This window comes from Myxocyprinus asiaticus, chromosome 37, assembly GCF_019703515.2.
Source record: "Myxocyprinus asiaticus isolate MX2 ecotype Aquarium Trade chromosome 37, UBuf_Myxa_2, whole genome shotgun sequence".
Classification (NCBI taxonomy): domain Eukaryota; kingdom Metazoa; phylum Chordata; class Actinopteri; order Cypriniformes; family Catostomidae; genus Myxocyprinus; species Myxocyprinus asiaticus.
This window is the reverse complement of record NC_059380.1, coordinates 11,145,001-11,168,401: the sequence shown is the minus strand read 5'-3', so window position 1 is coordinate 11,168,401 and position 23,401 is coordinate 11,145,001. Positions and strand designations below refer to the sequence as shown.

The 23,401-nt window shown below is 37.1% G+C and overlaps 2 protein-coding genes across 7 annotated transcripts in view; one reads left to right on the top strand and one right to left on the bottom strand.

The window, feature by feature from the left end:
• Nucleotides 1-1,742: 1,742 nt before the first annotated feature.
• LOC127428290 (interleukin-10-like) lies at nt 1,743-4,079 on the top strand. The gene is made up of 5 exons (XM_051676556.1): nt 1,743-1,965; nt 2,087-2,143; nt 2,359-2,508; nt 3,320-3,382; nt 3,527-4,079. The coding sequence occupies exons 1-5, from the start codon at nt 1,798-1,800 to the stop codon at nt 3,620-3,622; spliced, it is 534 nt and encodes a 177-aa protein (XP_051532516.1). The 5' UTR covers nt 1,743-1,797; the 3' UTR covers nt 3,623-4,079.
• Nucleotides 4,080-10,968: 6,889 nt separating this feature from the next.
• The window catches only part of LOC127428287 (MAP kinase-activated protein kinase 2-like), an 83,454-nt gene continuing 71,021 nt past the window's right edge, over nt 10,969-23,401 (bottom strand). For 5 of the 6 annotated variants that reach the window (XM_051676554.1, XM_051676552.1, XM_051676551.1 and 2 more), the window contains 8 exons: nt 17,684-17,748; nt 16,619-16,698; nt 16,373-16,499; nt 16,157-16,232; nt 15,877-16,001; nt 15,677-15,762; nt 15,493-15,573; nt 10,969-14,582 (listed from right to left, as the gene is read on the bottom strand). In XM_051676554.1, coding sequence (XP_051532514.1) covers nt 14,433-14,582; nt 15,493-15,573; nt 15,677-15,762; nt 15,877-16,001; nt 16,157-16,232; nt 16,373-16,499; nt 16,619-16,698; nt 17,684-17,748 — 790 coding nt within the window. In that variant the 3' untranslated portion in view covers nt 10,969-14,432. The remainder of the gene's footprint in view (nt 14,583-15,492; nt 15,574-15,676; nt 15,763-15,876; nt 16,002-16,156; nt 16,233-16,372; nt 16,500-16,618; nt 16,699-17,683; nt 17,749-23,401) is intronic. The other variant, XM_051676549.1, reaches the window with a different exon arrangement.

The following is a 23,401-nucleotide window of genomic DNA, read 5'->3' as shown; positions in this document are numbered from 1 at the left end:
GAGTCTATTGTCTCTGCCTAATACTTAATAATATGCTAAAATTATATAAAATAAATAAATAAAAAACAGTAGGGTCATAAATAAGAGTTGTTATTGGTTCGGTAGCACAAATGATGTCTTTGTATTGCCGGTTGCTATTCAAGTCATTACATAACATTTCACAATGGGAAATCCTTTGCAAAAATTTTTTAGTGATTGTGAAACATTTATCTATGAAACATAAAGCTCACAATGTACTTTCACTGGTTGTGGGTGTTTGTAGTGTTTTCAGCTTAAATATGACCTGTCAGTGGTAAAAGACGGAAAAGCAGAAGGAAAAAAATAATGTATGGTGAAATAACAGTTACTGTATCGTACCTTGAAGTGACACTTCTTCTTCAGAAAAGAAGATTGGTCTGAAACTAGCATTCTATGGTGGTGGCATAGTGGACTAAAACACTGAACTGGTAAGTGGAAAGTTGTTGGTTCAATCCCCACAGCCACCACCACTGTATCCTTGAGCAAGGCACTTAACTCCAGGTTGTTCCAGGGGGATTGTCCCTGTAATAAGGGCACTGTAAGTTGCTTTGGATAAAAGTGTCTGCCAAATGCATAAATGTAAATTTAAAAAAGATACATTTTCATAACCTTGTAACATGAGCAAGTGGGATAGCAGAGGGATAGCAATCCGATTCACTTTCATTATATGGAAAGCAGACTTTATTCTTCAAAATTCCTATTTCTGTGTTGTAAAATTTGTGCACTGTACTTGAGATAAAATAAAGAACAAAAAAAGCTTCTACAACCTACGTAAGAGGCCAATAACTTGCAGAGTTCAGGAGAAGGGAGGCTGTCATGCATAATTTTACAATCAATGGAGCCAGGGGTAAATGTGAAAGATCTCTGTGGTTTAGAATACCAGTTAATTGCCACCTAAAACCACACTGGACCCCTTACAGTCATTTCTGTATGTGTAAGCTTACACTCACCTGTGAGAGCTGTCCTAATGCACACAGAAGCTTCCAGCATCTGCGTAAAATGAAATGTCTGAGATGAGACGTCCCAGTTCACTGGTTTTGTCTGAGTTTTCTTAAGATTCCCGCAACTGCAAAGAAAAAAAAAAAGAAAAAAAAGAAAAATAAAAAGAGGTTAATATATAGTTGGTTGAACTATATGTTAATCATTAAAATGATTTAAATAGTTAATATAATTATACACTCAAACACTATTTTAGCCAATTTTAAAGATTTATGCATTTCAATGTAATAAAATTTCATCAAGTTGAACTGTATTTTTTTTACAAAATAAAATTTATTTAAAAAAAATATTTTTTTTTTTTTTAAAGAATACGCAGTTCACTTTGATTAATTTTGTTAGGAAAAAAATATTGAGCATAGATAACAGTTAGGCTACAATTAATATAATATTTCATATCATATTATAGATAGATAGATAGATAGATAGATAGATAGATAGATAGATAGATAGATAGATAGATAGATAGATAGATGTTATTTGCTGAAAACAAACACATTTTAATGCTTAATTCATCTCAATTTTAATTAACAGATTTCCATTCAAGTTCATTTATTACATTTTCCTATACCACTTCTGTATTCCAAAAATTTAAAAAGCTGTCTCAATGAACAAAGGTGATGACACAGTATATGATTGCCAGTAAGTCAACCCCCCCCCCCCCCCCCAACACAGGAAACAGGTAGGGATCTCTATAAAATAACAACACCCCAAAGCTCATCTGTACATCTCCTCTCTTGTGGGGTCAGCTGAATATCAAGAAAGGGTTAATCAACAAGAAGAATGATTTTCTCTGGAGTCATCCTATCTGCACTGATCATGTTTCTGCTTTCTGGCAGTGCACAGTGCAGAAGAGTCGACTGCAAATCTGATTGCTGCTCATTTGTGGAGGGCTTTCCTGTGAGGCTGAAGGAGCTCCGTGTGTCATATAGAGAAATACGGACATTTTATGTAAGTGTACTATATGGCATGAAGTCTGAGCTTTGCAAATGCCAAGTTTGCCTTATTAGTTCTTATAATGAAGTTTGAGGTACTCTCTAATCGATTTGTGTTTCCATTTTTTTCTGTTCAGGAGTCCAATGATGACTTGGATGCATTGTTAGACGATACTGTGGAAAACAGCATAAATGTAAGTACATGTTCCGCTTATTTACTCCCACTGCACTACATCAGCAATTGTTCGACTTTAAATTAGTAACAGCAGAAGTCATCATAATGAAACTGAACATCTCCACCAAACATCTCTCGCTGCACAGCGCCACTGCAGTAGCCAAAGTGAAGTGAGATTAGCGTGGGTGGCTGCAGCAGTTAATCAAGAATTAACATTGTGTCTGTGATCCACAGAGTCCTTACGGGTGTCATGTCATGAACGAGATCCTGCGCTTCTACTTGGAGACCATTCTGCCTAATGCTATCAAGAAGAACCACCTACAAACGCCCATCAACTCCATTGGAAATATATTCCAGGAGCTCAAGAGGGATATGCTGAAATGCGTAAGTAAGCCTTTCGGTCTATTACAAAATAAATAAATAAATAAATAAATAAATAATTAAAAAAAAAAAAAAAAAAAAAAAAAACGCTTGTTGGTTACCATGCTGACAAGTGCCCCTCTGAGGGGCCGTTCACACCGAAAGCGTTATAGACGCAGCGCAACAAATTTAACAGTACGCAGCTGTCTCGAGACGCATTTATTTATTTACTTATTTATTTATTATTTATTAATTTTTTTTATTTCTTTTTACGTGACACAGCGTCTTAAAACAGGAGATGCTAAAGAACACAGCGAGACGTGGTGCAACGGACAAAGACGTACATTGCATGTTGACATAGGACATTAAAACATTACATTACATTAAAACAGATGGATGCAAAAACAGTTTGTTGTGAACGGCCCCTAAGAATTGCCAGCATTGCAGCTTAGGAGACAAGCAAAACAGCTAGCTGGCTTAAGTTTATTTTTAAATTTTTCCTTCTCAGCAGGGTAGCTTGAAATGCTCCATAGCTCTAAAACATATTTTAGTTATAAAACTGTCAGTTAATTGAGAAAAAATGATCCAGGCCTTAAAAAGGCTATGGTAATTATCAGGTCAGGTGCTGTTATAATGGTAACCACTACTTTATGAAAAAAATATTTTTAGTTTAGACACTATGTAGAAAACCTTTGTGGCTTTGGTTGGCAAGAGCTGCTGCACATAAACCAAAATACCTAAGATTCCTTGATGTGTAATGGCATGGTGAGGCAAAGTAGGTGTCTTTAATATTACAGACTACATGAAATAACACACATGTCTTTCTATGTTACAGAGGAATTACTTTTCTTGTCAAAAGCCTTTTCAGATCTCCAGCATAAAAAACTCATATGAGAAGGTAAGCACATTGCTTTTGTCTTAAACATCGCATTTTATTTATCCTTTTCTCTACACGATCTTCCATTCTAAAATTCCAAACTATACTGATGTTTTTCTGAAAGCTGTTCCAAAGGTTAACATCTTCCTATTCTTTTCTTTACAGTTGGAGGAACAGGGAGTTAACAAAGCCATGGGAGAGCTTGATTTGCTGTTCAAGTACATTGAACAATATTTGGCATCAAAAAGAGTCAAGCACTAATACAATGTCACTCTGGATTGGACGTGAATCTCCAATTAAAATAATGCATATTGGCCCAATGGCGCCCTAGGTGACCGCCTATTAACAGCCTTGCAGGCACCATCTACAAAAGGACTTTAACTTATTTACTGCATGCACCTGACCATTACTTCACACTACTTTAAGATGCACCACAACGCCTCTTTGTGCATTCCGTTTCTGGAGTAATGAAAAATGTCACCATGGATATAACTAAAACAATAATTTGTTATTTAAGTCATATTGACCAGGGTTATTCAGAAAATTGGTTGGATTTTTGCCAACTCACTGAAATGACTTGAAAACTGTGTATTTAAAAAAAAAAAAAAAACATTTTGTGAACTTTATTTATTTATTTTATATTTTTGAAATATTGCAACTTTTTACAATATATTTTATGCTTGTATTTAATTCTTTAAAGAAAATTCAATAAATTATTGCAACCAAATGATGTAGCAAACATTTCCTTTTTTGGTTAATGTGGTTCAGTTGTCTTCCTCGTGTTGAGATGAGTTCATACTGCTCTTCTGTTTACTTCCTATACTACATCTCAAGTCTTTGGGGCAAACAGACATGCAAAACCGATGCTCTAAAATGGAATATCATTAAAACGGCACTCATGTTGACATATCATTTAACACTATTATATATAGGGTGTCAAACTGAGCAAGTGAGGGTTGTTAAAACATGACTGTGCTAACCTCAGAACTGACCTAAATAGAGCAATTACCAGCAGTTTTGCAGTCAGCCCTTTACTGTAATTACAGCGTTGCATGTCTCACCCAAATGAGATTACCTATGTGACACCTATGCAACACAGGCCATGGAACTTCAATCTGCTGCCATGGTGTGAGCTTCTGAGTCAGCAAAACAGTTGTATGGGAACAAGAAGCTAGTTTCAGTTGCAATAGAATGCTAAGCAAGGCTTGGGGAGGTTAACTGGTTGGTGTAGCAATTTTTGCATAACAGTTGACTGTAATATGTCAGATCTTTGCTATGTCTGAAACTGAAGGCAGCTGCTGCTCAGTCAATCACTGACTTAACATTGTTTTTGGATGAAGAGACCTCTTAAAGGGGTAGTTCACCCAAAAATGAAAATTCTGTCATCATTTGCTCACTCTCTTTTTGTCCCCAATCTGTATTTTTTTCTTCTTTCCATGGAACACAAGAGGAAATGTTCGAGAGAATATCAGCATCAGCAAGCATTCACTTTCATTGCATATTATTTACATTTAATGAAAGAGACAGTGGAGTTGTTGTCAGCCTTATTTATTAATCTGGAGGTTGTGTTGCTAGTAGATGTCCTCTGTGATGTGGACCTCAGGAACCTGGAAGCTGTTGACTATTTCAGCACCATTAACACACAAGATATTAGGCAAAAGGCTTCCTAAAAAAACTTCCTGTGGGGCTTTGGTGTTCAGGATAGTAGAATGGACAGCTAAATCTTTTGCATAGCATTACAGCCTCTCCCATCTCTCTCAGTTCGATTTCAGAGTACTATAGTTCATACAAATAAGGCTGGACATCGAAACGCATCTCCTCTTTGACTTTATACTCTTCAGACATGTTGTTTAAGTTCGGTTCTCTGGTTCGTGTGCAGCTGTGTTGTGTTCTCTGTTGTGAATTTGCTGTGGTGTTTCTGGTTGTAGCAACAACAAAGTGAGTTCTCACTTGAGCACCCCAAATCGCAAAAGGGGGCTGCATGAACTTTTGCTCTTGTGCACTCTCATGAAAAATCGACTCACAAACCAAAATCAAATGTATTATTTCATGAAAATCTTGACCGGCCATTGCTCTCCTGTGCATGTGCACAGCAGAGCAACAGCCAGTCAAGATTTTCATGAAATAATACATTCGATTTTGGTTTGTGAATCAAAAAACGTTATTGTATGCCTTCAAAACAAAGCACGGGTCACATGTAATTACTGTAGACTTCTGAATTATACTTTTGTGTCCTTTTGAAGCAGGAAGAAATGGTCACTATCCACTGCCATTGTATGGACAAGGACAATAACAAGCAAGAGAGTTCCCAAATTTTTCCCTTTGTGTTCAGAGAAAAAAAGAAAAAGAAAAGTAATTTGAGTTTAGAACAAGAGGCTGACTAAATAATGGCTAAACTATCATTTTTGGGTGAACTATCTCTTTAACAGAAAAGTGGAAACATTCAAAAAGTCAAAATAAAAAAAAATAATAATAAAAAAAACATTTTAAAAAAAAAGGAAAATTGGGAGAGAGAGATATAAGTGTCTCTAGTGATAATACCTGGCCAATTTAGGTCAAACGCCTAGACTGTGACTGTCGCAATTAAAAGCCAAATAGGAACCAAAACAGTCAGAACTTTCGTATGAAAATCATCATTTAGTGTTCGCATACTTTCATATTTTCAAACTTGATTTGACATCATTCACTTTACTTGTAAAATGTCTATTGATCTAAAATGTTCTGTAACAGTTTGTGAATATGATGGCAATCACGTGTGAGAATGTTCGGAAACAGTGGCATGTCTGTTTCTAAGTTTCAATTTAGTAAGTGGGCAGTCATTTCCTTTCAGCAGGCTTTATGTTTCCTATCTGCAAAACAGTTTGACATAGGCAAAAGTCCAGTTCGAGTTAGTTTATCAACAATGAAACTACACTTGTTTAGAAACAAAATGGTTTCAAAGGCACTTTTCCCAGGAGATAAAGATCCTACACTTCTTGACAAACCGTTCTACTCAAAGCAGAGTTGACAGGTATCACATAAAAGTACGATTTTTAGAAGCAAGATACTTGTAAAGTCAGTTGCTCAACTGGTAGATCATGACATTTTCAATATCGAGGCTGTGGGTTCAATTCCCAGGAATCACAGACAATCACATCAGAATTGCTTTAGATAAGTGTCTGCCAAATGTGTAAACGTAAAAGAGTTTACGTGGCACTAACTGGAAGCCTTAATATGCTTAACATTTCATCACCACTAAGTGCAAAGAAAACCAGACTAAACTCACTGTGAATTCGGAAACAGTAGGTTGACTTTTTTTGCGGAATAGTTGGCCTGTGCTTAACGAAATTTGAAGCACTGCCCCCTGTGACCAAATTAGGAAGTGTTTTTTTATGTAAAAGTGCGTGTGAGCTCCAGTTTTCGAATGAAATACCCACAGGGGGTGCCAAAAGCGAGCTGTAAAGGATGTAATACAGTAAAGAGGAATGCCTGTTTTAATAACTCTACACCCAAACCCCAACCCTGGGTTTGGGTGTACCTGATCGTCAGTGGAGTAAAACTGTCATCTTTGAGGGAAAATGGAACCTCTGAATCATGCTTGACATTGATGATACGAATGCAATTAATTCCTGGTTTCAGCGAGGGATGATAACCCAGGTCACTCGCACTGCTGATGCAACGTGCTTCCTGTCATGCAACAGGAGATGAGAAACGAGTTTGAACTGATGCCAAAATGTTTTATGGCAGATGCCGCTTGTCAGTAAGTCAGCATGATAGTGCTGATGCCAGGGTACTGGAACATTTGAAAGCAACATGCCAACGTTTTGTGTGATCATGTTGCGAAAACGTAATGAAAAGCCCTTACATTACACCAAGCATGTGCTACTTGCCTAAAATTTAAATTTAGTTCAATCACACTTTGTGATAAAGAGCAGTTTTAATATTTTTGGAAAATGTTTTCCTATACTAGTGTAAGATAAAGAAGTCAGCCCATCCACAAAAGATGGGCTAAAGGACATATGGAGAAGCTATAGTACCATTTACAAAACCCTCACATACCTCTAAATAGCGAGTTGCTGTTGTATATTTTTTTTTTTTTTTTTTTTGCCTTTCAGAGTGGTGGTTATCATTAGGATATCAGGAATTTGAATAAAGAGCACACTGAGATTCAGTCTATTAAATAAAAAAGGACATTAAACCAAAACGCCACTTTGTCTTCTCATGAGATAAGGTAAAAGAAAATCTGGTCTACACTGTAACATGAATGCGAGCTGTTACAGTTGAAGTCAGAAGTTTACATACACTTAGGTTGAAGTCATTAAAAGTCATTTTTTAACCATTCCACAGATTTCATCTTAGCAAACTATAGTTTTGGCAAGTTGTTTAGGACATCTACTTTGTGCATAACACAAGTAATTTTTCCAACAATTGTTTACAGACAGATTGTTTCACTTTTAATTGACTATATCACAATTCCGGTAGGTCAGAAGTTTACATACACTAAGTCAACTGTGCCTTTAAGCAGCTTGGAAAATTCCAGAAAATGTTGTCAAGCCTTTAGACAATTAGCTTCTGATAGGAGGTGTACTGAATTGGAGGTGTACCTGTGGATGTATTTTAAGGCCTACCTTCAAACTCAGTGCCTCTTTGCTTGACATTATGGGAAAATCAAAAGAAATCAGCCAAGACCTCAGAAAAAAAATTGTCATCCACAAGTCTGGGTTATCCTTGGGAGCAATTTCCAAATGCCTGAAGGTGCCACGTTCATCTGTACAAACAATACTAAACAAGTATAAACACCATGGGACCATGCAGCCATCATACTACTCAGGAGGGAGATGCATTCTGTCTCATAGAGATGAATTTATTTTGGTGCGAAAAGTGAAAATCAATCCCAGAACAACAGCAAAGGACCTTGTGAAGATGCTGGAGAAAACAGGTAGACAAGTATCTATATCCACAGTAAAACGAGTCCTATACAGACATAACCTGAAAGACTGCTCAGCAAAGAAGAAGCCACTGCTCCAAAACCACCATAAAAAAGCCAGACTACAGTTTGCAAGTGCATATGGGGACAAAAATCGTACTTTTTGGAGAAATGTCCTCAGGTCTGATGAAACAAAAATGTATCTGTTTGGCCATAATGACCATCATTATGTTTGGAGATAAAAGGGTGAGGCTTGCAAGCTGAAGAACACCATCCCAATAGTGAAGCATGGGGGTGGCAGCATCATGTTATGGGGGTGCTTTGCTGCAGGAGGAACTGGTACACTTCACAAAATAGATGGCATCATGAAGGAAAATTATGTGGATATATTGAAGCAACATCTCAAGACATCAGCCAGGAAGTTAAAGCTTGGTCGCAAATGGGTCTTCCAAATGGACAATGACCACAAGCATACCTCCAAAGTTGTGGCAAAATGGCTTAAGGACAACAAAGTCAAGGTATTGGAGTGGCCATCACAAAGCCCTGACCTCAATCTGATAGAACATTTGTTGGCAGAACTGAAAAAGTATGAGCGAGCAAGGAGGCCTATAAACTTGACTCAGTTACACCAGTTCTGTCTGGAGGAATGGACCAAAATTCCAGCAACTTATTGTGAGAAGCTTGAGGAAGGCTACCCAAAACATTTGACCCAAGTTAAACAATTTAAAGGCAATGCTACCAAATACTAACAAAGTGTATGTAAACTTCTGACCCACTGGGAATGTGATGAAAGAAATAAAAGCTGAAATAAATAATTCTCTCCACTATTATTCTGACATTTCACATTCTTAAAATAAAGTAGTGATCCTAACTGAACTAAGACAGGGAATGCTTTCAACAATTGAATGTCAGGAATTGTGAAAAACTGAGTTTAAATGTATTTGGCTAAGGTGTATGTAAACTTCTGACTTCAACTGTACCTTAAGGAGTTATTTCTACTTGATCTAACCTGTCCTTGACCCTTCGCTAAGCTCCGCCCCCCTTGGTTACAGTTGCTTGCTCTAACAAGCTCTGCAGAACTCCCCATAGGAATGAATGGGAGATTGCCGTGAAGGACGCGGTTTTTGGCCAAATATTCTCATAACGGAATGGATAATATTTGTACGTGGGCTGGTATGAAGAGTGACACTGTAATGCATATTTATCTTAAAAAATATTGTAAAATAATTTGATTAAAAACTGTGGAGACTGTGAATCAGAATCAAGGCAAACGATTATTACAGTCATTTAAAAAGAGAAAAACTGAATTTAATAGCGATTACACATCTAATAACATTAGCGTAAGTGAACAGAGCTGTTTATAACATCTTATAACACACTCACTTTGATGCTGTGAACTGTTCATTTACAATCGCGTTTATTATGACTTGAATCAATACATATATAAATAAACGTTCAGTTATTAGCTTTAATTTACCTTGGAGCAAATGTTGGTGTCATTGCAGATGTTATATGTTAATTTGGGAATTAGGGCTTACATAGTTTAACCCATATCCTCTTCTCTAGAATGTTTTTTTTTTTTTTTTTTTTTTTTTAAAGGTAACTTGTATGTTACACTGTATGTATACTCTCTGGGCCACTCGTGACACTGTTTTTTTTTATTATTATTATTATTATTATTTATTTTATTTTTTTTCTGATAAAATCTCACTTAAAAGTCCTCAAACACACATTACTTCCATAGGCTGTCATTGGAAAATAGCAAACGTGTGTCAGAGTAATGGCGGCAGGGCAACAGTTGCCAAGACAGGATTGGTCAGAAGCGCTTTTAAGGCGGGGCTTAGCTAAGGGTCAATTACTTTTGTTACTGTAATCTAATGAAGTCAGGGTGTTTGTCACATTAAAAAATTTTTTTACATGAATGAAAACAGTTAGTTTAGATGATACCGCATGAAGCACGATTTTTAGGTTACCAGAGAAAATTTGTTTAACAGTGCTTATAAATCTTTATAATGTAAGGGAATCGCATTAACAATGTATTTTTCCACCTATAATTTCAGGCCTCCATTTAGGGGGTGAAGAGGGGGAAACATGAGGGTGTAAGTCAGGGAGAGGGAGGGTGATGTCCCTTTGCCATATGGTATACTAAGAACATGAAGATGAATCATTTCTTATAGACTGGCATGACTCAGCTTTTTAGAATCCAAGTGGGCTGTTCACATTCACATTTACTGAGAATGATAGTGGGGGCAATAATGGCATGATCATTCAGAATTTTAGTGGTACTCGTATGGTTTCGAAATTCAGAAGTTCTTCTGCTCTGATAGGGCACTGGTTTCACATGTTAAAGATATATTGTCAAAGAGGACACTTTGAACACTCGTTATTAAAGCAGAAGTGTGTAACTTTTTCAGTGTTAAAAGACTTCCTCCTATCCCAGATTAATATGCAGAGAAAACTATAAATGACCCATTTGTTGGTTAGTATTCACTGTGTCATTGTGGTGCTAAAAAAATTGCTGTTTTTTTATTTGCATTTTTTTGAGCAGCCACTCAGCCCGACATAACATTGCCTAAACCAATGGTGCGAGACCAGCTGTTTGTTCAATCAACGTTAGGCAGGGGGGCATATTTTTAAGGCTGTTTGAAAAGTGAAAACAACTCTTTATTTTTGCAATTCCATTCGGTGATGCAGAAATTACACACATCAGTTTTAAAGCTTGCCAAGTGAAACAGTTTTGCTGCTTTATGTCACCATTGCCATGTAAACAGGGTTAAAACTATTCTCTGTTGGCTGTGCTTTAGCTTATATCACATATCATGTATGAACAACAAAGGCTAATATAAGGCATAAATTATAGCAATTATATAGCAAGTATTAATGTGTAATTATTTCATAGAGTATCTTGTAATTACATCTTATTGCTGATAATTAAATAAATATCAACATGTAGTCAGGCCCAGCTCCACAGAAAAACGGGCCTACCCCTCGAATAATGAGCTTTGCCAACCCCAAGGATGGGCAAATGCAAACCAGTATCATTTTAAATAAACAATATTCTTTCCTTTTCCATTAACATTGAAAATGTGTCATGGTTTAATCACCACCCATTACTCCCTAAATTCTATCAAGCTTTCATTACACAAGCTGGTTCTTATCATGGTTTTCTCTTCTCAATGATCCGCTTCTCATGACAAATGAAAAAAGAAAGATTTGACAACGCACACATAATGCCTGAAATTAATGCGCTAAATTGTGCAGTTTTTTTTTTCATAAACTCTACCTTTAACAATCCCACTTACACTAATAATTTACTATCATAATGAGTAGATTAAAGCTTTAAAAGGTAATGATATATTTGATTTTAGTGTTAAAATATGGTAAATGACGAGTACCTGATGCAGCTGATGGATCATGGCAGTGATGTGATGCATTTTTTTTTTTACTGCGAGGACTATCAGCAAAATGGAGGAGCAGTAATTTTAAGTGGTAACATAAATCTGAGAGAAATCAGACACAGTAGGTTGAATTTTCTTTAGCTAAAATCGGTCTGTGCTTATCGAAATTCAAAACACTGCCCCCATGGCCAAAGGGGTAAATGTTGTTGTGTGTGTGGGCACATGCAAGTTCCTTTTTCTGGGTGTAATGTCCACAGAGAGGCAGCAAAAGTGAGTTGTCTTCAGCTGTACAGGCTGGAATACAGCATATTTTATAAAAATTTACCTCCAAACCAAAACCTAACCATCACTGGAGTAAAACTGTTATATTACGGAAAACGTAATATAACAGTGATCATCACTAATGATGCGAACACGATAACTTCCTAGTTTCAAAGTGGGATCCGATCCTGGATCTCCCACGCTGCTGACGCAACACACTTCTGGTCACACTGCAAGGAAGGGTAAACACAATGGAATTGATGCAAAAATTTATAGATGGCGCTTGTCAGTGAGTGGAAATAATGTGGCCGATCCTAAGGTAATGAACTCTCAGAAACAACATGCTGACTTCCCGAATGATTATGTTGTTTTCACATTATTTGTCCAAGGGAGGATGTAAATAACAAAAACAAGAGGGCATAAAAATTGAGTTGAGCTTAAGAAAAGATGTGAACCAGAGGAAAGCAGCTAAAGCAGTGCCAGTGAAGCACTGAAAGTATTATGGCAGTGTTGAAAGTTTTTTAAAATTGGCTCTGTATGAAATGACCCTGACAGTCTAAATCTACACATTACAGTGAAACAGAGATTACGTTTTTAGGTTTTAATCCAAAGTTGAAGCAGACCAAGACATAAGTACAGAAGTTAAAAACTAAAAATGGACACATTTCTGACTCTCCTTGCAAGTATCAATTTCTGTGGGAGTTTTAGTCTGCTTTTCAACAGACTAAATCAGATAATGTAGTCTTTGCTTGAGAAATGATGGCATGGAGGAACAAAACTCCTACAAAGTGGTATTATCAAAGAAAATTGCAAAAAGAAAGAAATCTTTAAGTTTCCAGAGGATCTAAAAGATGCATTATTTTTTGCAAGGGCACAGAAAACGTTTGTGTGTTATCTGCTGTGTGGGAGTACTCTGACTGCACACCACACCACTGAAACTCAAAGTTTAACACTTTGGGCATTTAATCATGTACTTAAAGAGAGAATCAAGAACATGACAAATATGAATGTACAGATAAAAAACTATACAGAAAAAAATAAAATGAAAAAACCGTTCAGCATAGGTCATCAGTGCAGCTAAAACAAATTTGCTGGATGTAGGATTCCCTGTATCCCCTAACATTAGCAAAAGTTGAAGCCTCAAGTCAAGGTTTGTCTCTTTGTTTGTTTATCAAACACCTGGTTTCTCTAAGCTGCTCTCAATAGATGCATTTAAACTCAGTCACTGCGTGTTAGGCATGGATTACAGACACATGAAGAAATGCACTGGCATAATAAAGAGTACAGTCGACCCCAACCAAAATGGTGGACATTACATGTATTCAGACAAAAGCAGTCATCATCTTCACAAAGATTCCATTTCATACTGATTCATTACACACATAAAAATAAGAATAAAAATGGGTGGTGGGTTAAACCAAATTGGTATGTCTGCCAATTCTTAGAAGGTATTTTAAAAATGAAATGCCAGAGCATGGGTTAACATTCTTCCCAAATATCCAAGAAAAACTAGCTGGAAATAATTATGCATAGAATTAATACAAGGCAAATCATTGTGCACCCAAACGGTGTGCAATAAGCATAGCGTTAAGCATGTTTAAGTAGAGGGCTGAAATAATGTGCTGGATTGGCTTTCCTTGATATAGTAGAATCTAATACCAATGTGAAAACATTTCTTGAAAGCAGGGCGATCATTGTGCTTTTTCTCTGTATCTGAATGACCGACATAAGGCTAACTGAAACTAAAGCTCAAAAACATCTTGTATTTTACTTGACAGGACCTTGCGCAGTACTGAGAGACATTTTCACAATAAAGAACAGAGTGCATCTACATTCAATGAGTCATTTAAAAAATACATTTTCTCTATCTAGACACCAGTACTAACTGCATTAGTCTTTTGGAACTAAAAAAATAATTCAAGTGCAGAAATGAATTTGACATGTAAAAAAGAACAGGAACTTAAGGAAAGCTAGCATTATGCATAATTATGCATGAGCAAAGGAAACTGAATAACCATTCTATTACAGGGCAACTCTTTGAACGAGTCATCCCAGACTGAGAATGGAACATAATAATAATACAAAAATAAATAAAAACAAACAGTGGCAAGGTGTGGGTAACACATTAACTCATGTACCAATGGCTTTTTGATAAAGAAAAAAAAAAAAAAAAAAAAAAAAACAAACAAACTAAACATTCTGATTACCCCATTAAACAACATGTAAAAAACTGCACTTATGGCAAATTTAGGGAGCAAATTAGTGGACATTGGCTGCTTAACATATTTGAAATGTATAGTCTTGTATCATAGTTGTACAACCTCATTCTTCTAGTGGCAAAGTAATTTATTAGTTACAAATTCTGACTGATTTAAAACAAATTAAATACAATTCTTCTTTTTGTTGAGTTATTGCTTCCGTATATTGATTTTTTTTTTTTTTTTTTTTGGAAGTATGAGTGCATAAATGTGTGTGTGTGTGATGGAAAGATTGAGTGAATATGTCCTTAGCATGCAGGCGTCTCATTTTCAGGAGCAATATTGTTGGCTTTCTTTCTCCTCTTCATTAGCAGTGGATTAGAAGAGTCTTCAATCCTCTTGATTTTGATCTGTTCGTAGTCGACTCTCATTGTTGCCAAGGCACTAGTCATTTCCTCCTATAGCACACCAACAAATTACCATGAAATACAATGAAGATAGGTTAAAGAAACCCTTAGGTTAAAGAAAACCCTCAGTGGGGGCCTGGGTAGCTCAGTGGTAAAATACGCTGGCTACCACCCCTGGAGTTCGCTAGTTCGAATCCCAGGGCGTGCTGAGTGACTCCAGCCAGGTCTCCTAAGCAACCAAATTGGCCCGGTTGCTAGGGAGGGTAGAGTCACATGGGGTAACCTCCTCATGGTCGCTATAATGTGGTACGTTTTCGGTGGGGCGCATGGTGAATTGAGCGTGGTTGCCGCGGTGGATGACGTGAAGCCTCCACACGCGCTATGTCTCCGTGGCAACGCGCTCAACAAGACACGTGATAAGATGCGCGGGTTGACTGTCTCAGACGCGGAGGCAACTGGGATTCGTCCTCCGCCACCCGGACTGAGGCGAATCACTATGCGACCACGAGGACTTAGAGCGCATTGGAAATTGGGCATTCCAAATTGGGGGAGAAAAAAAAAAAACCCTCAGTGACAATAGCCTAACAATTGAAACGAAGGGTTTCGCAATGAACATGACATGCGGAAGTCATTGCGTCATCTAATGGCACTTATCAGCATGGAAGCCCATGAATTTCGACTCAAAATTGATATCAATAGAATTTGGCACTGACATAGCTAAGATAACTGTGTGATACTCTAATAAGCATAAAAATACATAGCCCACACAAATATTAGGTAAAAAGCCCATTTTTTATTTCGATCAAACAATTTTTTTATAGCATTAACTTAATTATATTTCTAAAAAAAAATTCTCTTGCTTTGTCAGCCAACTTGAATGTATTTGTTTTACTAAGATTGACGCAATGCATTACGGGATTGCCTTCTCTGCGAAGGATACAGTTCAAGTGCAAGGCCTCACCTTGACATCTTCCCAAGTGTCTTTCTCTTCTTTCAGAACACGGCTGGTGTGTAGGGGGGTCTGTGGTACCTCCGTTGATTGCTAAAATCACACCACAGAACAGACCAACAATAGATACACAGGAAGCCCATCCATCTACTGCTTAATCATAACTGTCCATGGAGTAATGATAATGTACACTTACATTGATCCAGGGGTGGTTCATGAACTCTGTGATGCTCAACCTCTGTGACGGCTCAGTTTTCAGTAATGTTCCGATGAGCTGCTTGGCTACACAAAAACTGAGTCACTCAAATCTATAATGATTCTTAGAAATGTGCTTGAAGATGACAGCATTCTAGGAAAGGTTTCTCAAGTTGGTTTAATAAAACAGGAAATCAATACCTTCCTCTGACACTTCAGACCACTCAGGATTTGGAAACTCATACTGTCCCATACGGATCCGTGTCTTCATACCAGGGGAAATAGCCAGACCATGGTTGGAATAGAAAGGTGGGTAACCACAGAGCCTAACAGTTGAAAAAAAGCAAACATAGGTACTTAGCTTTATATGTAACAAATGATGATCAGTGACACTTGACAAGGTAATGTCATGTGCAGGCCAAGCTGTTGGCAGTACAGACAAAAATGGTCTATGAACAACATACGAGACAGATTCACTTACAGAATATACATGATGACACCCAAAGACCACATGTCACAGGACTTGTCATACTTTTCAGGACCAAGAACTTCTGGGGCTATAACATGAAAAAGATGAAAAAAAAAAAAAACATTCAAATGGAGGGAGAGGAAAGAGCATGGGGAATGGAAAAATAAGTCTGACTACTTATTTTCAATCTCAAATGATTGTTGATGATTACCAACATAATATTCTTACCAACATAATAAGGAGTATAGCAAGGGGTGGCCAGAGAGTTGTGTGTGGTCGTCTCCTTTGCAAACCCAAAGTCTGTCAGTTTGAGAAGGGCGCTGGGCATTTCCGAGGTATATAACAGGTTTTCTGGCTGCAAATTGAATTTTCAGAATTATTCGGTTGATTAAAAAGCTCAGAAAAAAAAGGTAACTACTATGCTTCTCATAACATCACCCATCAATCGAATGGTTGCCATTATAAGATCCTTACCTTGACGTCTCTGTGTGCAATGTTTATAGCATGCAAATACTGAATGGCCTCTCCTATACTCTTCATGATATCAGAAGCCTCTAAACAAAAAAAACAAAAAACAAAAAAACAAGAAATTAGTCAATCTTGAAGTCAATATAGCAACAAAAAGGCACAGTATTTAAAAATTTTTTTTTGGCAGCCTTATACATACAGTATACAGTAGGGATGTGCGAGACTAGTCGACTAAACGGTACTGATGCTGCTAGTTGACGTGCTGACTGCTTAACTGGTTAAACTATCTTTTATTCTGTGTGCACATCATGTTCAGAACAATACATTAGGTTTATTGTACATTTCTCACAGACCTATTTTTTCTATAGCTATTTTTGTTAACATCTTAACTGTTATTGGTTAACATTCTTACCTGGAAAGCTGTCATATTAGATCATAGGCTAATGCAATTTGTGAAATAGGCACAACTTTTCAGCACATTTTCTTCCTCTCTCATAGAATGTCCTGACTATTTTAATATGTTAAGTAAATTTTACTTAGTGAATTCTGTTTAGAACAGGCTGTTAGGCGGGGGCGAGGTGCTGTGCAAGCGCGAGGTGAAAGTGCGAACGTGAGGCAATCGTCTGTGTTCCGCAACTGCTTGCAAAAGGTTCTTGAATAACGTGCGAGTAAGGGCAGCTGGTGGAGTTTCTAGTGCCCCCCTAGGGTAAGATGGTGCCCCCCTAAGGAATTGGTGCCCTACGCAAACTGCATAATATGCGTATACTGAATGCAAGGCAAGCACGGCGCAGATAAATGCCCCTTTTCAGTGGAATTTAGCATTGAATTTGGAATAGATTATGTATTTTAAATAGGTTGCATAAACAAACATTTCTCAGATTTTTATTTATTTATTTATTTATTTTTTTTTTGCTTTTTAGACTAGTCGACTCCAAAATTTTCGTTTAAACGTCAGGGAAATTATACAGTACATAAAACTATTATGTATCTGACATTGTAACAGTACACTACATTCTGTACAGGTGCCTAAAATGGATGCTGATCTCTAACAGTGTTGGACAACTATGGTACCTCTCTCAGTGAATGCCTGGTCCCCTCTGTCCTGAATCCGACTGAACAGCTCACCTCCATCCATGCTGCAACACACAAAAACAACAAAAATTCAGCTATCATGTCTCAAGACATTAAAACTTGAGATTGCTGAAGAAAATAAACTTTCACCCTAGACCTTAAAAACTGTCATATCGTAAAAAAAAAAAAGAAAAATCATATAATAATAATAATAATGGTAGTACACTCAAAACATAACATTGGCACTCATTTCAGTCAAAGGGCAGTGTATTGTAAAGAGAAACAAGCAGCTGCAACATATAAACAATGTAAAGCAGTCATCTGTTACTTAAGGCTTGATTTGTGGATAAATTTTCTGAATGCAGATAGCCAATGTGCTGGCCTACCACTGAAACTAACAAAAACTGCTTAGTTCAAATACATATAAAACCACATGAAGGGGGATCTTTTCAATTTTGCCCCCATGTAATCACTGTGGTTATGATTTCCGATTATAAATAAACCACTGCAAAGTGTGCACGTCGGGTGAGCTTGATTTCTTGAAAACTTGCCAGTAGTGAGAAACTGGGTCAGTGGTCTTAGAAAAACTGTCTCTCTCATCAGAAAATAGAGTAAGTGAAGGGAAGTGAGAAAAAGGGTATGACAGAGAGTTAACGCTCATGTAAGTTTACATGGTTATGATTTTGATAGGGGGACTGACTCAAAAGCATACTTGATGCGGTGCTAAAACATCAGTTATTATATTAAGACATGGTGAAAAATTGTAAAGGTGGAAGCAAATTCTACTATAGGCCTCCACTAAAAACTGTGTACATCTACTATGCAAATGTGAAAAAATATGATGTTCTCACATCTTCTCTATAGGCCAAACCATGAAAGGTAAGTTTCATTTCTACACTTCACCTAGAACTGCAGTTTCAAATGAAATCATCAAACGCCTGATAGAAATAGAAAAATACACTACGAGTTTGACTGAGAAAGCCTACTTCACTCTGAACACAAGCAAGGGGGGGGCTTTGAACAACCGCAGCATGTTTCACCACTTTCATTCTCACTAAACCCCAGAGGTTTTGTGTCCCAACTGATAGCCAACAAATACTGCAGCAGAATGCATAAGACGAAAATATTCGAAGACATGTGATTTATGATATAAACCGCCAATTAGCATGTGTTATGAAACTGCACTAAAATAAGCTCCCCAAGATCACCCATTACCGATGGGATGGTCTTGTTGGTTTTGCGCCTGCATCTTAATTTCTGCGTGTTAGTTGTTTTTCTTAGAAAAACTATACTTCAAGCTAAACATGAGTGCTGGCACTTTCCACTTCCATTTCAGTTCTGATGACCTGTAGATTCTGTTTCCTCAGTGCTGAGTTGCTGGATGCCTCTGGCCTGACTTCTTGTAATCTATTTGAGATTGTGCTTGATCTTCTGCAGTCTATGAGATACCTTCAGCCAGCTTATTCTAATATTTTCACTATGACTAACAGCAGTGATGTATGGATGATTTGGTAAGGTAACGTGAGCCACAGACACCACATCATATTGTCTGGATGTACATCATAAAGCACTTTTCCTTTAGAGAAAGAATAAATGGTGTCTACTGAATTACTATACTTCATTATACAATATTCATTACTATACTACACACAGCAGACCTCATCTGATATTAACATGATAGCAGTTAAGAAACCTAAAGTAGTTTTCATTCTTTGGACATGTACATGAAGGAGAGGATTCGTAGAAATATATGGATGCCTTTTCTTAGCACATTTAGATTAAGACATTTCCCAAACTCAACAATTCTGAAGAAAACAGGTTGTGATCATGTCCGATAGCATGCATAGAGCAGACCTTCTGCAAATTGGTATGTGTTCTGCTGAAATGATAGCTTTTCTCACTGACATCTTAATGTTTTTATGCTCGTGTGCATAATTTCTTATCTATAATAAAACAATATAGCATATAATATTTGATATAACAATATAAAAATATTATATATATATATATATATATATATAAGGAAGAGTTCAATTAGGAAGAGTTCAGAAATCAATATTTGGTGGATTTTCAATCACAGCTTTCATGTGTCTTGGCATGCTCTCTTCCAGTCTTTCACATTGCTATTTGGTGACTTTATGCCACTCCTTGCGCAAAAATTCAAGCAGCTTGGCTTCGTTTGAGGTAAATTTGAGCGTCAGCGCATATGTAACAAGATGCACCGTAAATCAAAGAAATGGAAACAGGGAGGTGTTATTTCTGTTTCTCACATCATCATATCAGATAATAAAGTTGTTTGGATTCAAGATCAAATACTCGTGAGAATGTCACAAGTGCATCACTTTCAGCTAATCAAAACATGCAAATCATGACTGTGTCATGAACTGACATACAAGAAGAGCATGATCAGCATAAAATCAATGATAGATAACACTCCCCCACGCAGATATTAGGCATGTAGTACTTCTCAAGACACGACATGACCTTTTTTGCCGAAACGAAAGTTTGCTAATATGAAATCTGTGGCGTGGTTATAAAATTAGTTTTAATGACTTCAACCTAAGTGTATGTAAATGTCTGACTTGAAGTGTGTGTGTGTGTATGTGTATTTTTACACACACACACACACACACACAGTTGAAGTCAGAAGTTTACATACACTTAGACTGAAGTCATTAAAACTCATTCAACAGAGATACTATTATTCTCACCACAATTGTACAGAACGTTTATCTGAGTTACCGTAGACTTTGTTCAAACTGGCCATTGTCTGTTGACCTCTCTCATCAACAAGGCGTTTCCATCCGCAGAACTGCTGCTCGCTGGATGCTTTTTGTTTTTGGCACCATTCAGAGCATATTCTAGAGACTGTTGTGCGTGGAAATCCCCGGAGATCAGCAGTTACAGAAATACTCAAACCAGCCCGTCTGGCACCAACAATCATCCATGTGATTATCTAATCAGCCAATTGTGTGGCAGCAGTGCAATGCATAAAATCATGCAGATATGGGTCAGGAGCTTCAGTTAATGTTCACATCAACCATCAGAATGGGGAAAAAATGTGACCTCAGTGATTTGGACCGTGGCATGATTGTTGGTGCCAGAGGGCTGGTTTGAATATTTCTGTAACTATTGATCTCCTGGGATTTTCACACACAATGTCTCTATATGGAGTCAAAATGATGACTTATATATTTTCAAAAAAATTAAGTATTGCAAAAGACAAAGATGTATTTAATTGCAAAAAACAGTGTATGTTGTAAATGAAACCCGAGAATCGAGATCCTTTTTAAAAAAAAATCTGCAACAGACTTTTGGCATCAATTCTTTTGCAACACTTCTTTTTCTTTGAGTTTCACTTTGCAGAAAGTATTTTTTTTTCTTTGTGATGCTTCTTTTAAAGTTTGTGGTACCTCTTTCCCTTTGCGCTTCATTTCTTTTTGCGCTTCGAGTATGACGACATCACGTGGGCTGTGGTTATTCACAAGTTAAGGAGCATGCACAGTTTACATGCACCATGGGGCTGCTAACTTTAAAACAAGTGGACGCGGTCAGCGGAAAATATCACTGCAATTTAAGATTTGTACAAGACCACCAAAGAATTTAGAGTATACTGGAGAAATGGTGATCCGTGCTCCTTATCACAAGATGATGAGCAGTTGTGGGGCTTTTCTGCTACTAGTGAGGCGTTACAATGCTTCATGGCCACAATCTTGTTTCTTTGTGTAACATTTTCCTTTAAATAAAGGAGTGGACTTTATGTATAATTTTTTTTAATTATTATTTGCCCAGAATGCTTATGCTGAATAGGGGCATCAGTCCCAGACAACTGACATGACAACACACAACGAACTTAACCAAAATGCCAGAGCTCCAGGTGTCTTGTTCTATACCAGTGTGTAAAATGTACCAATATTTGTTGCCTTTTGTAGTAACATGCACAACAATTTACAATATTTTACAAGATACTGAGTTTCACATGTTTTTAATAATTCATAAATAATACTTTAGAAAACAGATTTGCTTTTGAGAATCTAACTGACCTCGAATGCCTTGGTAAAAAAGAATAAGATATTTACGATTTTAAAGAGATTAGTTCATCAAAAACATTAATTCTGTCATTTACTCACCTTCATGTAGTTTCAAACCCATATGACACTCTTCCATGGAACCCAAAAGATGTTAGGCAGAGTGTTTGGGACTGGCAGCCTCAGTCACCTTTAATTTCATTGTATGGAAAACAGCAGCACCAATATTCACAAATTCTCATGTTCCATGAAGAAAGTTGTACATGAGGGTGAGTAAACAATGACAACATTTTCATTTTTGAGTGCACTTATTTACTTCTTTAATGTAGCCAAAAGAAGACAGTGTTGCTAATTTTGTCAAGTTTTATTGCACTTTCATTTGAAGACATGGAGTATTACTAAAACGTCTGACATAACCACCTCAGAGAAGAATTATTGATCTTATGTTACACATTTTATAAATGTATCCTGTATTGGAGCAGGTGAGTCAAGTGCTCAAAGTTGATGGGCAATTAACAGGGGAAACATCTGAAAAAGATAGCAAGAACCAACAGGTCAATCATCACTGAACATGAAACAGTATTTTATAAGAGGAATATAAGTCTGGTCTACCATAACACACAAAAGTACTAAAGAATACTGTAACAAGGTTAAAATGGGAAAGGAGGCGGCGGGAACTGGCTAAAGAGTCAAAGTAATATTTAATAAAACAAAAAGACACACAACACAAACACACACACGGCAGCTGCGTGTGGCTATCTCTCTCTCGAACTGCCGCATCCCGCTGCACTTATCGCTCTCCTCGGCTGATTAGCCCGATTGGGGGCCGGGCGTGCATAGTCACTCCACCCTCCTCCTCGTCACAAATTCTAACTAAATATAAAATATACTAAAGATAATGCGTTTTATTAAATACATTAACAAATGTGCAACTCAATTCTTGCACAAACTCTAATTTAGAGTATTCATTTATGGTGTGTTCTTCAGGAATTGTGATTCATATCTCATAAAGGCACTTCTATAGCTGCATTGCTGTTTTTTTTATTACTAATATTTAAAAACAAGCCATAAAGATTATGTTATGTTCCCCTTAAAGCTTCTTACACTGAATCAAACCACACCATGAAACAGTGCCAGGTGTTTTGATCAGATTTCAAGTCAATTTTATTTGTATAGCGCTTTTTAAACACAGTTTCAAAGGAGCTTTACAGAAAATGATGCTGTGACGAGGAGAAGGGCGGGGCCGGGCCGTGACTACGCACACCCGGCCCCCAATCGGGCTAATCAGCTGAGGAGAGGGATAAGTGCAGCGGAATGTGGCAGTTAGGGACAGAGAGAGCCACACACAGTTGCTGTGTGTGCGTGTGTTCTGTGTCTTTTTAAGTTTTCATTTTGATGGTTCTCACCTCCCTTTCCCATTCTTAACCTTGTTACAGATGCATTACAGCAAATGAAACTGTAATATCTATAAAATCTTAGTCATCATTGTGTAGTTTGATTAAATATTTTTGTAAATTGTGTATAACAATAATTAAATAAATAATTGTATTTAGAACCCCAGTAAGCAAGCCAAAGGCAACTGTGATCAAGGCTTTAATGGCACAAACACATACTTCCCTTTAAGTAAATAGGAGTTTTTAAAAACCTAGTTACGGTGAAAATTGCAGACTGTAACATCAAACGACACATC